The sequence below is a fragment of the Salmo salar genome, chromosome ssa19 (genome assembly GCF_905237065.1).
Source record: "Salmo salar chromosome ssa19, Ssal_v3.1, whole genome shotgun sequence".
Lineage (NCBI taxonomy): Eukaryota > Metazoa > Chordata > Actinopteri > Salmoniformes > Salmonidae > Salmo > Salmo salar.
In genome coordinates, this window is record NC_059460.1 from 43,378,390 (window position 1) to 43,394,774 (window position 16,385).

General features: G+C 42.9%; 1 protein-coding gene across 1 annotated transcript in view; it reads right to left on the reverse strand.

Moving 5' to 3' along the window:
• Window positions 1–16,385, reverse strand: part of LOC106578852 (myocardin) — a 227,387-nt gene that overhangs the window by 115,003 nt on the left and 95,999 nt on the right. Inside the window, 1 exon segment of the mRNA XM_014158068.2 lies at window positions 14,842–15,062. Within this exon segment, the coding sequence (XP_014013543.2) occupies window positions 14,842–15,004 (163 nt within the window). The 5' untranslated portion in view covers window positions 15,005–15,062.

The following is a 16,385-nucleotide window of genomic DNA, read 5'->3' on the forward strand; positions in this document are numbered from 1 at the left end:
CCTGGGTCAAACGTTTCAGGTAGCCTTTCACAAGCTTCCCCACAATAAGTTGTGTGAATTTTGGCCCCTTCCTCCTGACAGCTGGTGAAACTGAGTCAGGTTTGTAGTCCTCTTTGCTCACACACGCTTTTTCAGTTCTGCCCACACATTTTATATAGGTGTCACGCCCTGATCTGAGAGAGAGGGTTTGTTTCTCTATGTGGTTAGGTCAGGGTGTGGGGTGGGCATTCTATGTTTTGTATTTCTTTGTGTTGGACCGAGTATGGTTCCTAACCAGAGGCAGCTGTCTATCGTTGTCTCTGATTAGGAACCATACTTAGGCAGCCTTTTTCCCACCTGTGTTCGTGGGATCTTATTTTTGTATTGCTTTGTGTGCCTACAGAACGTGACGGTCGTATTTTCTTTGTTCATTACTTTTTATCGTGTTCTGAGTAAATAAATCACAAGATGAACATATTCCACGCTGCACCTTGGTCGACTCCTCTTTACGATCGTGACAATAGGATTGAGGTCAGGGCTTTGTGATGGCCACTCCAATACCTGGGCTATGAATGTCCTTAAGCCATTTTGCCACAACTTTGGAAGTATACTTGAGGTCATTGTCCATTTGGAAGACCTATTTGTGACCAACCTTTAACTTCCTGACTGATGTCTTGAGATGTTGCTTCAATATATCCGGCAAATTTTTCTACCTCATGATGCCATCTATTTTGCGAAGTGCACCAGTCCCTCCTGCAGCAAAGCACCCCCACAACATGATGCTGCCACCCCCGTGCTTCACGGTTGGGATGATGTTCTTCGGCTTGCAAGCCTCCCCCTTTTTCCTCCAAACATAACGATGGTCATTATGGCCAAACAGTTCTATTTTTGTTTCATCAGATCAGAGGACATTTCCCCAAAAAGTACGATCTTTGTCCCATTGTGCAGTTGCAAACCGTAGTCTGGCTTTTTTATGGTGGTTTTGGAGCAGTGGCTTCTTCCTTGCTGAGCGGCCTTTCAGGTTATGTTGATATAGGACTCGTTTTACTGTGGATATAGATACTTTTGTACCTGTTTCCTCCAGCATCTTCACAAGGTCCTTTGCTGTTGTTCTGGGATTGATTTGCACTTTTCACACCAAAGTCCGTTCGTCTCTAGAAGACAGAACGCGTCTCCTTCCTGAGCGGTATGACGGCTGTGTGGTCACATGGTGTTTATACTTGCGTACTATCGTTTGTACAGATGAACGTGGTACCTTCAGGCATTTGAACATTTCTCCCAAGGATGAACCAGACTTGTGGAGGTCTACAATTTATTTTCTGAGGTCTTGGCTGATTTCTTTTGATTTTCCCATGATGTCAAGCAAAGAGGCACTGAGTTTGAAGGTAGGCCTTGAAATACATCCACAGGTAGACCTCCAATTGACTCAAATTATGTCAATTAGCCTATCAGAAGCTTCTAAAGCCATGACATCATTTTCTGGAATTTTCCAAGCTGTTTAAAGGCACAGTGAACTTAGTGTATGTACATTTCTGACCCACTGGAATTGTAATACAATGAATTATAAGTGAAATAATCTGTCTGTAAACAATTGTTTGAAAAATGACTTGTGTCATGCACAAAGTAGATGTCCTAACCGACGTGCCAAAACTATAGTTTGTTAACAAGACATTTGTGGAGTGGTTGAAATATGAGTTTTAATGACTCCAACCGAAGTGTATGTAAACTTCTGACTTCAACTGTACATTGCACTCATTCTCATTGGTCAAGTACAGAAACAACTATTCTCATTGGTCAGGTACAGAAACACCTATACATTCTCATTGGTCATTTACATGAACAATTTGTGAATTGGTCAACATGGCAACATATGGCTTCTAGATAACACTGAAGGTTTTGTATGCATTGCTACATCTTATCTTCTTAGTTTTCCACATGATTTCCAAAGAGGCCCATACCATCCTGAGAAGGGTTAACTAGCACACAATGAACACACTACTCTTTGACGTGTCCAGACAGATATAGAGGGAGAAGCTTGTTTTAGCCATGTAACATGAATACACATACAGTAAAACATAGTCAGTTCCCCATCATAATTTTGTCCCAATCTACAAGTACGCCAAAACAAACCTAATTTATTCTTTTTACAGATACCGAAGCCAGTTTGCCATATTCTTGGTAAATATTGAGTTGTGTCCAGCACAGCGATGCATCTAATCAGGACTTGTCACATTTATGAAATCTCATAAAAAAAACATGGATAGTTTTTCAGTGGGAGAGGTTGTAGTATACACTGAGACAGACAAGTGAGTGTGGTGGTGTGTTTGTATGCGTGTCGTCTGTGTGTGTGCGCGCGTGTTGTCTGTGTGTGCATGTGTGTGTTGTCTAAGTTTGTGTGTGTGCACATGTGTGTGTCGTCTCTCTGTGTGTGTGTGACCTTGTGTTGTAGGGCTTGGCTCTGTATTTAGGTGGAACATGAAGCAGCGTGGAGGTTCTTATCTCCCCTGTCTGTTTTGGAGTGGAACACACATCGCCTGCCTGGAGGGATCGCTGCCTGGCCTGGAATGTCCTGCTGGAAACGTCTGTAATTGGCTGAACATGACAAGTCAGAGGTCACCTGTCAGGATGCTGGTCAAACTCCACGCAGACAGGAGATGAAAACAACTGGGAACTCTGAAAAAAACTAGCTCTGACTGGGCAAAATCATTTTGAACGGTCATCCAACTAAGAATTCCACGTCGGGAACTCTGGCCTCTTTCTAGAGCTCCGACTTCAATGTCACTTATGTCATGATTTGACCTCATTTTTCGAGTTCCCAGTTGTCTTGAACGCACCATTTATTGGAGATGAGATGGATAATAAGATGTTCAGTAGGTTTATGGGAGACGTGTGGATCCCGGAGAGATGAATGGGAAGGAAGATAAGATAAGGAAGACATTTGAAGGATATGAGATGTTCAATTCCTGTGTGACCAACTGGCTTTCAAACCCAGGATGTCCATGTAACTCAAGACTGCGCATTAGCTCTGGCAGAGAACACAGGTCCACAGGTTTCAGCCAAGTATGGTTCATTGAAATGACTTCACCGCACTAGGTCTAACATAGTATCCACGTCTGACAAATATTGCTGTTATGATGTACTGTATAGCATGCAGCTGAAAAGTCAATCCACAATCAGTGTCTTTCTCCCTCGAACATCCCTCTTACTCTGGATTTCATTGGACTTTCCACTTGCAATATCACAAGACAGTGGTCCATATAAAACAAAAGCAAACCTTCGACCCAAAACCCAAATACTTCTTCAATTTTAATGAAATTCCACTCAGGTGTGTTGGACATGATGAGCAACGTAAATAAACAATGACATATTATGAAACTATCATTCTCCTCCCAAAGACGTAATTACAGAACACCCAATCTGACCTGTGATGAACAGTCAGCTTCACTGATAGGATCTCCAAAGTTTTGGCTCGGGCTGACCAAAATCTTAATATAGGAGTTGGTATTCTGTTGTTTTTGCTCTAGCCGGTTCCCCTAGCCAACGGCTGGTATGTCAGCTGAAACCTTTAAAAAATACGAGACTCACAGCCTCTCTGCCGTGTTTTGATTGGCCTATGGGACAGGCAGCTTTCAATTGGAGACATCTAAGGCAGCATGTGATGGATACTCTGCTCTCCACTAATGACGCCCAAGTCCATAATCAGACAAGGAGGAGGTTGACTGGTTGAGTAGGCCTTCCAACAGACGAGGAGGAAGCTGAGTCTATTGGGCTGACAGGTTGTGTAGGCCTTCCAACAGACGAGGAGGAAGCTGAGTCTATTGGGCTGACTGGTTGTGTAGGCCTTCCAACAGACGAGGAGGAAGCTAAGTCTATTGGGCTGACAGGTTGTGTAGGCCTTCCAACAGACGAGGAGGATGCTGAGTCTATTGGGCTGACTGGTTGTGTAGGCCTTCCAACAGACGAGGAGGATGCTGAGTCTATTGGGCTGACTGGTTGTGTAGGCCTTCCAACCACTGCACTGGTTCATTCTACTGTATCTGCAGCTGAACCACACGTTGGCTCTATTGTGGGAGGTAATAGATGGCTTTTCACTCAATTGTTTCCTTGTCATGACTTCTGCCGAAGTTGTTTCCTCTCCTTGTTCGGGCGGTGTTCGGCGGTCGGCGTCGCCGGTCTTCTAGCCATCATCGATCCACTTTTCATTTTCCATTTGTTTTGTCTTGTCTTCACACACACCTGGTTTCAATTCCATCATTACATGTTGTGTATTTAACCCTCTGTTCCCCCAATGTCCTTGTCCGGAATTGTTTATTGTAGTGCTTGTGCACGTTATGCTGGTGTGTAATGGGTTTTGTTTACCCATTGAATTATTGTTCTGTTTACGGTGGTTTTATTTATTAAACAGCGCCGTTGTAAATCAGTTTTTGCTCTCCTCTGCCTGCCCTGCCAGAAGCTGGGTCCGCGGTTTGTGGGGCCATTTAAAGTCCTGAGGAGAGTGAACAAGGTTTGTTATAGGTTACAGCTCCCCCCGATTACCGTATTAACCCCTCGTTCCATGTGTCTCTCCTCAGGCCGGTGGTGGCTGGTTCACTCCTGGAGTCTGAGGTGCGGGAGGTTCCTCCGCCCCCTCTGGACATCGAGGGGGCCCCGGTGTACTCCGTTCGTTCCATACTGGATTCGAGGCGTCAGGCGAGGGGCCTTCAGTATCTCGTGGAGTGGGAGGGGTACGGTCCGGAGGAAAGGTGCTGGGTTCCGGTCGAGGACGTGTTGGACCCTTCTATGCTGCAGGAGTTCCACCGTCTTCGTCCAGATCGATCGTGCATCTCGCCCTCCGGGTCGTCCCCGAGGCCGGTGTCGGCGCGCTGCTGGAGCCGCACGTCAAGGGGGGGGGTACTGTCACGACTTCTGCCGTAGTTGTTTCCTCTCCTTGTTAGGGCGGTGTTCGGCGGTCGGTGTTCGGCGGTCGGCGTCGCCGGTCTTCTAGCCATCATCAATCCACCTTTCATTTTCCATTTGTTTTGTCTTGTCTTCACATACACCTGGTTTCAATTCCATCATTACATGTTGTGTATTTAACCCTCTGTTCCCCCCATGTCCTTGTCCGGAATTGTTTATTGTAGTGCTTGTGCACGTTATGCTGGTGTGTAACGGGTTTTGTTTACCCATTGAATTATTGTTCTGTTAACGGTGGTTTTATTTATTAAACTGCGCCGTTGTAAATCAGTTTTTGCTCTCCTGCGCCTGACTTCTCTGCCGCCAGTACGCTCCTACACTCCTAAAGCACTTTGTATTGTGTTAGTGTTTTTACAAGTCAAGCACTACATCATGTGCTCTCTCGAGTCTGCAACTACATCAAGAGAATAGAGGTGAGGAAGGAAACTGGGAAATATTCCCATTAAACACCATACAGCTTTCACAACTTCATTTTGGGGGAAACAATTCCCAGACTTATCTAACCGCAGTAAGCCTTATTCCGAACACATGTTGAGGTTTGGTTGCCTTAAAATCAAATATAAACCTTGTTGTAGTTTCCGTCCGCCTCACAGACTATGTTAGGTCCCCAGGACAGGTGAGGCAGTTCGGAGCATACAAGCCTTAGCTGGGAGAAAAATAATAAAACACATTATATAACTTTTTTTTTTAATGGAATAATAAAATGCCTTGATGTTGAGAGTGTGTTGATGTCTACCACACAAATCACATTGCTTGAAAAGGAGGCATGTGGGACCTGGCGACGCCACTTTGTGTTTGTGGGCCTGCTTGTTGACACGAGTTCTTTATATCCTATAATTGTTTTGATTTACTCATCGTTGTCCTGGAAACGGGACCGTCTTTGGGCCAGGGTTCTGTGTGCACTCCTATCATCCACAGCATGTCTATAATCACAACCATGTGCTTTCCCATTCAAATGAACATATGGTTCTAACTTCCCCCCTATTTTGACTAATACATACCTGGGTTTCTGACTAGTAATACCCTAAAATGAATTTTTCTTCTTTTATTTGCAACACATGAGGATGGTTTGGGAGTGGGGAGCGGAGAGGGAGGAATGTTACTGAGAATGATTTCACCTTGCATGCAACCCAGCTCCATCTCTCTTTACCCTTTATTACTAGTCTGTTACATAGCTGGTGCCACCATGATGTCTATATTCTCCTGTTGTTCTATATGTAGCTTTCGTTTTAGCCTCTCTATCATTACACCATCTCTATCATTACACCATCTCAGGAAAACAGTGAAGAATGGAGCCCCTACATCCAAAACAGATCAAACGATTTAATCAACTTCCTCATACAGCCTTTATCCATTCACTTTAATGCCACAGATATTATCAATAACTGAGAATACAGAATGCGGTCTATATCTTTCTCTCTTATGAGGTCTCTCTCGTTCCTTCCTCCTCTCCTGTGAGCTGAATCAAAGCTGCATACTGTTTTCCTTTCCACCGAGAGGATTTTCTGTCCTTGATAAAATTCACCATTCAAAGCTCTTGTATCCACAATACACACCTGGAAAAAGAAATAGCCCGTTAACCTTTGCTGCCCTCGGTTTGAAAGCGCTAGGTCCCGTCTTCACCACCACGTGCGAGAGCTGACTTTGAGCATTTTGTTACACATCTAATAATAGAATACACTGGAATTGATGAGCTTGTGTTTTCCTGCAGAGCTCAAGGCGAGGGAGGGTATGGGAGAAAGATGTACATTTTAGACAGTTTTTTTCTTCTTCTCTTCCTGGCGAACAGCTGATGAATGAATAATTGTCATGCCTTAGATTAGGTCAATGTCAATGTTATTATTAACGTAACAGAATTTAATCATATCGTATCTTACTGATACCTCAGGGACTATACTAGGCCTGCGTACTTAGGCAACTCAAATATTTACCCACTGTGTGTGTGTGTGTGTGTGTGTGTGTGTGTGTGTGTGTGTGTGTGTGTGTGTGTGTGTGTGTGTGTGTGACAGACCAAAGTGAACATTAATTCCAGGCAACCTTTTAGCTTCTTTAATGAAGTTAATAGATCTGTCTGTAGTGATTGATGTTTTGTAGGCAACCATTCCTCTTCTAATCCACTTATATTCATCCATGTTCTCCTACTTTATCAAACCACTAAGATCAATCCACAGTACTCCCATCTGATTTCTGCTTCCCAGTTGGCAAAGGCATAGAGGAGTAAAAACATTCAATTATGTCTTAATTTCCTCTGAATATAGGTTCTACATCCGGTCAGAGGGACAATCATTAGTTTAGACATTCATTCATACAGACAAATATACTGTATATCACCAATATATCTGCTTTGCTGAATTAGAGCACGTAGTTTCACATAATACTGTTAATCGTTTGTACTAGATTGATGACTGAAAATATGACAGTTCATCACGGTTTCAGTCCAGCCAATGAGACCATGTTTCAGTAGGACAGTATAGCTGGCCCATCTCTTAGAACACGCGATCATGATACAATGGAGTGGAATGTCATACAGCCATAGAATGACTCTCTCCACCAGAGTTGTGAGCGGCACAAGAGCAGCTGGTCCATTACAGGGACTCATGTTAGGGATTAAATCTATGACATCATCTAATTTTGTTAATAAGCTGTTGGAGACTGAGCGCAGAAGCAGCACTACATACCAATGCCACCTCATCCACTTAAGAGTACATTCAGAGTGAACCATAGTATGTGTCCTCAGTGTCAATTATGAGGGTCTCTCTCTCTCTCAGCTGCAAACCAGTTTCAACTGTACATTCCAGCTAGGTGAGCATTGGCTTGGCGAAGGGGGAAGCCGAAAACTTCCAAACTTACAGCAAAAAGTCAACTATCGATGTCCAGTCAACATGCAGGCAGCACTCTTGGCGTAGTACAGATTGTTTAGCAACAAAGGTAATGATGCTGTATTTATGTGGCTGAGATTAGAGGTCCCTGCCAGTACACAGTACGAGGTAATATTTGCCCTGAGAAATACTAGATCCATCAACTAATCCTCCGTCGTCTTCAAGCCTTTCTCCGTTCGGAGGTGAGCGGCGGTTCGATGATGAATGAAATTTCACGGTTAAATTAGGAGCTTAAAACAACCGCAAAGGAAACACATTCCACCTGCTGCCTATAAAGAAAATGCTGGGCCCTAGTTGTTAGTGTGTTTTTATTTTCTCCTCGCTCTCATAGTCCCGATCAAATCTGAGATATAGCTTTTGGCAATTGTGTAGAGAGCGCTTTTGTAAGATGAGAGCGCTTGCCAAGAAGTAAACAAATGCTTAGAACAGAACATTACTATTACCACTGAAGAATTACCCCTGTAACCATGGCGTCTGATCTCTGGCATGCACACTGTCCCCTAGTAGTTATAGTTACAACTAGTTTAGACATACATTTGATTGGCAACAGAGCCATTCAGCAATAGGATGACATCAACGTACGTGCTCATACTGACATTTCATTAAATTAGTCCTCTTATCTAGTACTGGCAACGTGCATCATTCCTTTTCAAGACGCCTCGATACGTATATAGATACATGGGCTCCGATACAGGAACCATACGTTTTAGTTTGAAATGATTCAGTACGATTTGGTTTGATTAGAGAACGAATCGATGCGATTTGGTTTGATGCGATACACTAACATTTGTGGCATAAACACATTCATTTTCCATTGTAAATGAAAATCTGCTGCTGATGGAGCTCATGACCTGGGCCTCTCTGAGCTGGATCTGTCTGAGCTGACTTCTGTGTGTGTGAATTATGTATGTCTATGATGTATGTACTATGTAGGCACCTAATCTGAGCCATAAGGAAGGCCACCCATCTACCACCCCACTGCCACTACCAGATTAGGGTCATAAAGAAGACTAGGCATCTACCACCCCACTACCACTAACAGATTAGGGCCATAAAGGAGACTAGGCATCTACCACCCCACTACCACTACCAGATTAGGGCCATAAAGAAGACTAGGCATCTACCACCCCACTGCCACTACCAGATTAGGGTCATAAAGAAGACTAGGCATCTACCACCCCACTACCACTAACAGATTAGGGCCATAAAGGAGACTAGGCATCTACCACCCCACTACCACTACCAGATTAGGGCCATAAAGAAGACTAGGCATCTACCACCCCACTACCACTAACAGATTAGGGCCATAAAGAAGACTAGGCATCTACCACCCCACTACCACTAACAGATTAGGGCCATAAAGGAGACTAGGCATCTACCACCCCACTACCACTAACAGATTAGGGCCATAAAGGAGACTAGGCATCTACCACCCCACTACCACTACCAGATTAGGGCCATAAAGGAGACTAGGCATCTACCACCCCACTACCACTACCAGATTAGGGCCATAAAGAAGACTAGGCATCTACCACCCCACTACCACTACCAGATTAGGGCCATAAAGAAGACTAGGCATCTACCACCCCACTACCACTAACAGATTAGGGCCATAAAGAAGACTAGGCATCTACCACCCCACTACCACTAACAGATTAGGGCCATAAAGGAGACTAGGCATCTACCACCCCACTACCACTAACAGATTAGGGCCATAAAGAAGACTAGGCATCTACCACCCCACTACCACTAACAGATTAGGGCCATAAAGGAGACTAGGCATCTACCACCCCACTACCACTAACAGATTAGGGGGTCAATGTAGCCTAAGTTTTCATCCCCCCACTTTGGTTCTGAAATCACCATCACCCTAATTAACTTGTCCTTCATGCAGATTAAGTGTTTGAGCTAGTAATGTATAAACATGTATTGTTCATAAATTTGCTATAAGATAGGCAATGAATATATATAGCACACTTTTGAATTTCACCCCATCTCAAAATCGAATGGTTTTGACCGTTTGGTAGCTATTGAGTGATCTTCACTTTTCCTCTGGCTTCGGCCATGCTTCGTAACAGCGACTGCTATTTCTGTATATCAAAACATTACCATACACTCTTTGTTTAAAGCAAAACTACCAAAACTATTGCTGATAGTGAACCTGAACAATCAAAATAAAATATATTATAAGCCTCGATCAGCAGGTATTTTGCCAGATGAAGTTGCGTCTCTGGTAGTTTAATTTATTCTGGTAAAACACAATTTTCAACTGCACATTGATAACAATAACCTAGCAAATGACATAGTCTGTCAAATAAATAAATGAATAAATCCTAATATCAGGCAAGCCATTTCATCATTAGAATGCTGGTGCCGATCAAATTTCAGAAACAGGCCACCTATCTCGCGTTGGTCAGGGCGCAGTTTGACTAGGCTACTGATATTGCCCGGGGTTGTTCGGCCTGAAAAATGACTTGTAGATCAATGACTGTCAACACTGTTACAAGCAGTTCGACACTGAAGGAGCAGACGCATCAGTTGTCACAAAATATGATCGGTTGCCTATTTTCAGAATGTAGAAAGAATGTAACATGACCCCCTAAAAAATGTGAACCACGATTCATAAGGTTTGAATTGATTTTCTGACCGATGCATGCTACATTTGGATCAGATTGGGGTCCGCAGACCGATTTTAATCGGGGACCGGGGACCGATGCGTATTGGTGAATCTTTACATCGCTCTCTATACCCATTGACATTTCATCAATCACTCCTCTTATTTGTAATTTTGTCTTGCCTTTTCTTCATTATTTGTGTTATTATTTTTACCATCGAGGACCACTTTGGAAACAAGCGTGTTAATTAATACTTTTAAGTGATATCCTCTGGGTCCACATTGTACACTTTGTTGTATATATGTCTGTTACCCAAAATAAATTAAAATTCATTAAATTATTATCTACAATAACCATAGTATTATAACAGTGGGTGGGTGGGTGCACTTGATTGACCCCGACCCAAGATCCCAATTACCACAGTGATCAAGTGATCGTCTCTTCTCGCTTTATTGGTCCAGATGGGTGTAATATTCAGTCCGTTGACCAATCATCCTCCGCCAAATCACCATGGAATTCACATGAAAGCAAGGCATTCAGGGAGGTGAACGTGCAGCACGCCAAGGAACAGATTGGAACAATACGGTTCTCCACTGCAGGTGTCGGAGAACCCACCCGTGCCAAACAACCTTTACCCTCCTCCTCATCCTCTCCTTCTCATCCTCCCTCGTTTGGCCAAATTAAAGTAGTATTTCACTGATTTCTATCAGGTAAAGCTGCATGTTTTCACATGAAAACCCTGTGAAGAATTACACTCGGACTGAACCCCCTTACAAATCGGTAATCGGAACGCTACCCAATCAAGATCTTTGATGTGGGGCCAGTGAGACTTGTTTGCAAGGGTATGAGGCTTGTAGTCTGTAAATACCTCTCCTTTATATAAAACGATATCACTAACAGACAGTTCAATCTGAATATCAGGAAGTCAGTTCTTGGTTGAATTGTTTCAAGTCTCACACGACGGGAGTAATCGATCATTTGAATCAACATGCTCTTGATAAATTCATATGATGCTATTCAAACAACAACAAAGCCGTTCTTGGTAAACAAACAGCTGAGGAATGGGGCTGGAGAAATGGCACCTCTCTCAACTTCATAGATAGAGCTATGAATGCAAGGACTGGCTAGCCATGGGTTGAGGCTATACAGCGTTTGTTTAAAACTAACATTGTTTAGAAACATTGGAGTAAAACAAGTCTATATTTTGCTTCTGATGGGGTACGACAGTTGAACTAACACCATGATGTATTTATAAGTTATATTCTTTAAAAAAATCTATGGGTATATATCATTAACTTAAAGCAAAAAATGGATGTAACAATCACAGATTGCCCCTTTAAGTGGTTACAGGAAAAATGGATGTAACAATCACAGATTGCCCCTTTATGTGGTTACAGGAAAAAAGCTGGCCTGTATCTCCATATTGTAATCATGACTTAATTTCCATCATCTGCATTGATCTGGAAGCAATGTATTTGGACGCATTAGACTTGTTGTCCAGCTATTTTATGTCAGTGCAGGATTAAGGAAATGAGACAAGGAGAGGAAACCATTTAAGACAATGGAGGTGCACCCATACAGTCCTGTGACTGAATCACGTCATCCTATACTAACTAGTGGAGGAGGCAGATTGCTGTATTCTGTCATTGCAGTGAAAGTTGTCCTATGAGCTACAACGGGAGGGTATAGGCATCTAATGCCAAACCTGTGTGAACGATGCCATCCTGTGGACTCCCTCAACACCTTGACAGACTTGACATGAAGAAGGGATCTAGCCCTCTTCTCATGTCTAACTCACAATCTAAACAAGATACAATACAAATTAAAGTATTTTTAAGTATAAATGTGCACAGTTTCTTCGAAATGAGGAATGCTGCATTTTAAACATCTATAACTTTGTTAGAGCTTTTTTAACAATACAAAAGTCTAGACTAAAAGTCCCCCCTTCACAATAATTTTACTGATTAAAACAAGTTTTGGCAGGTTATGCTTTTCCACTTAGGGTGGTCATATGTGATGTGCATTTAGGAGTTACAAGGTTAATACAACTACTAGAATCACATGTGAGGAGCATTCATTTACTCCACCACCCTGAGAGAGAACAGTGCAGTCCTCATGACAAGATGCCAACTACGACTCTCTGGATAGGGGCCAAGTCTGAGACACTGCTGGGTTCATGTTAACACAGACACACACAGCAGAGTGTTTTTGGCCTGCAGACGTTTACAAAATCTTTATTTACAACGAGCTTTAGAAATAAGGTATGAGGATTCTCGCATCACCATTATATACTTGAGTAAATTAAAATGGCTGCTATGACCAAATCAGACTAATCTTTACATTACATTAGGACTCTGTCATCTAGTCTTTGGCAAGAGAACCAGGAGACATGGACAAGAACCTGAAACATTTTACTGTTTTATTTAGTTCTTTCTGTCTCGGCCTCCCTCTCTATCTCGGGCCTGATATGAAAGAAGAAGGAGAAGGAGAGAGAAGAAGGAGAAGGAGAGAGGAGAAGAAGAGGAGAATGAGAAGGAGAAGGAGACGGAGAGGAGAGAAGGAGAGGAGAGGAAGGAGAGAGGAGAAGAGAGGAGAATGAAAAGGAGAAGGAGAGGAGAGAGGAGAGAAGAAGGAGAGAGGAGAAGGAGAAAGGAGAAGGGAAAAAAATGAATGGCTAAAGTTGAGGAGATTCCAGTTTGTTTGTCTGCCTCTTCCATTAATCTCAGACTACCACCACACATGACATAATGGAAAAGCAGTGAGGAGAGGAGGAGAGGAGTGGGCTTCAGGAGGAGTGAAGTAGGAAAAGGCTGTATTTCTCTCACCGTCCCATTCGTTCGTTTCGCAGGTAGTCCAGGGGGATACATCATTCTAAAAATACATGCTTATATCACTGGATTTCATCTTCCGACCCTTGTGATGCCAGTGGCATTTAAACTGGTTTGATTAGGGCTGTGAAGTTAAAAAGCAGAGCGTACAGATATTTCAACACAGATCAATCATCAGGTTTTACCCGGTGCAGGAAGGAACATACTTACCTATTTGCCTGGTACAGTGCCTTCAGAAAGTACTCATACCCCTTGACTTATTCCTGATTTTGTTGTGTTACAGCCTGAATTCAAGTGATCAAATAAATAAAAAATCTCACCCATCTACACACAATACCTCATAATGAAAAAGTGAAAATGTTAAGAAATTGTTGCAAATGTATTGAAAATAAAATGCAGAAAGTATTCATACCCCTGAGTAAATACGTTATATTCACCGTTGGCAGTGATGACAGCAAGTCTTTCTGGGTGAGCACCTGGATTGTACAATATTTGCAGATTATTCTTTTTAAAATTCTTCAAGATCTGTCACGTTGGTTATTGATCATTGCTAGACAGCCATTTTCAAGTCTTGCCATAGATTTTCAAGCAAATTTAAGTCAAAAATGTAACTGGGCCATTCAGAAATGTTCAATCTTGTCTTGGTAAGCAACTCTCCGTGCATATTTGGCCTTGTGTTTTAGGTTATTGTCCTGCTGAAAGGTGAATTTGTCTCCCGGTGTCTGTTGGAGAACAGACTATAGCAGGTTTTCCTCCAGAATTTGCCTGTGATTACTGTAGATGTATTCTGTTTATTTTATCCTGAAAAACTCCCCAGTCCTTGCCATTGACAAGCATACCCATAACCACTATGCTTGAAAATATGGAGAGTGGTACTCAGTAATGTGTTGTGTTGGATTTGCCCCAAACATAACACTTTGTATTCAGAACATAAAGTTAATTTCTTTGCCAAATTTTTGGCAGTTTTAATGTAGTGCCTTATTGCAAAGGATGCGTGTTTTGGAATATTTTATTCTGTACAGGCTTCCTTCTTTTACTCTGTCATTTAGGTTAGAATTGTGGAGAAACTACAATGTTGATCCCAGTTTTCTCCTATCACAGCCATTCAACTCTGTACCAGTTTTAAAGTCACCATTGGCCTGATGGTGAAATCCCTGAGCAGTTTCCTTCCTCTCCAGCAACTGAGTTAGCAAGGATGCCTGTTGTGACTGGGTGTATTGATAAACCATCCAAAGTGTAATCAGAAGGTTTGTATGGAATTTTGAAGTTGCGGAAGAAAATAAGAAAAATTATTTTTATGCTTGGATTGACGGGGATCTTCATATGATTTGTTATCACGTGTGATTGATTCAGCCAATCCCATCAATCTGCTGATCACTATCATTAGTATCATTGACATTGTCAACGTCTAAGTTGAATTGGTCTATAGCCAGCGAAACCTGGCAAATTTAAGGTAATACCTAGGATCAGGATTCAAATCAGCGACCTTGTACTATGGCAAACTTTTTACATAATACTTACAAAATGCTATTCCTGTTTATATGTTTTCATTTAATTTGAATTATAACTAATAGTATTAAAACTCACCCTTCTTGCTCACATTGGTTGAGGGCTGCTTCCTGGTTGTGTGGTTGCTGAGGTCCTTCTTGTCTTGGGGGTCCTCATTGTCCTCTTTAGTCTTTAGGTGTCCAGGACTTTGCCTGTTCTCCTTACTGTGGACAGACAGCTCAGTAGTTTTCACTGCATTCATGCTGCGCTCTGCAATGCTGTGTTTCTCTCTGTAGGACTAGTTTACTGGGAATCACATCCTGTCAGAGAGAGAGAGGACAAATCCTGTCAAAATCAGTTCCCCTGTCAGAGACAAAGAGGACACACCCTGTCAGAGAGCGAGAGAGGACACATCTTGTCAGAGAGAGTGAGAGAGAGAGAGAGAGAGAGAGAGAGAGAGAGAGAGAGAGAGGACACATCCTGTCAGAGAGAGAGAGAGAGGACACATCCTGTCAGAGAGAGAGGACACATCCTGTCAGAGAGAGAGAGAGAGAGAGAACACATCATGTCAGAGAGAGAGAGAGAGAGAGAGAGAGAGAGGACACATCATGTCAGAGAGAAAGAGAGAGAGAGAGAGAGAGAGAGAGAGGACACATCCTGTCAGAGAGAGAGAGGACACATCCTGTCAGAGAGAGAGAGGACACATCCTGTCAGAGAGAGAGAGGACACATCCTGTCAGAGAGAGAGAGTGAACACATCCTGTCAGAGAGAGAGAAAGAGAGAGAGAGAGAGAGAGAGAGAGAGAGAGAGGACACATCCTGTCAGAGAGATAGAGAGAGAGAGAGAGAGAGAGAGAGAGAGAGAGAGAGAGAGAGAGAGAGAGAGAGAGAGAGAGAAAGAAAGAGAGACAGGACACATCTTTTCACGACTTCATAGGCTGATATCATAATATCACAGAGGCCACCGTGCAGGATATTGTTGCTGCCTCAGCATCTGTCCACTCCAGGTTAAAAACAACAGCTGGTCAATTAAAATCCAACTGACATCACAAAACGAGAAATATATATGCCACAGACACGTCACACAACGAGAAATCTATGCCTTTACATTTCCAATGCCCATGTGTTTCTAAACCCTGTGGTTGTTAACCATTATGTTAGTGTGTGCCGTTCCAACAGCGTTTTGTATTGTTTTTAGTTTAGAATCCATCTGAGGCTGGAGACGGCACAGCGACCAGCATGCTGCATGCGTCCGTCTGTTTACAGAGCTTAAGCCCATGGACAAGTCCTGCTTCTCTCGCCATCCGCCCTCCACATCAGCCAACTTCTTCATTTACAGAGTTTACAAAGAGCAGACCTTCTTCTCCCTTCTTCCTTATTTCCAAATAATAAACACTCCATGCTCAGCGGATTCAGTAGCATTGAGAGAAAACCGTCGAGGTGAAAAACGAGGCCCCTCACACTCGTCCATAGACAAGCCAAGTCTTCTGTTCTGCCCGGGGCCCCGTACATCATCGTCCACTGAGGGGTCCCACAGGGCACCGTGAGCTTGCATCAGTGTTTTCTTTAATAAGCTCTGTTTGGAGAACCACTCTGATGCTTAGAGGACAACCGTTCCCTCATATGTCACGCCTCCTGAAAACA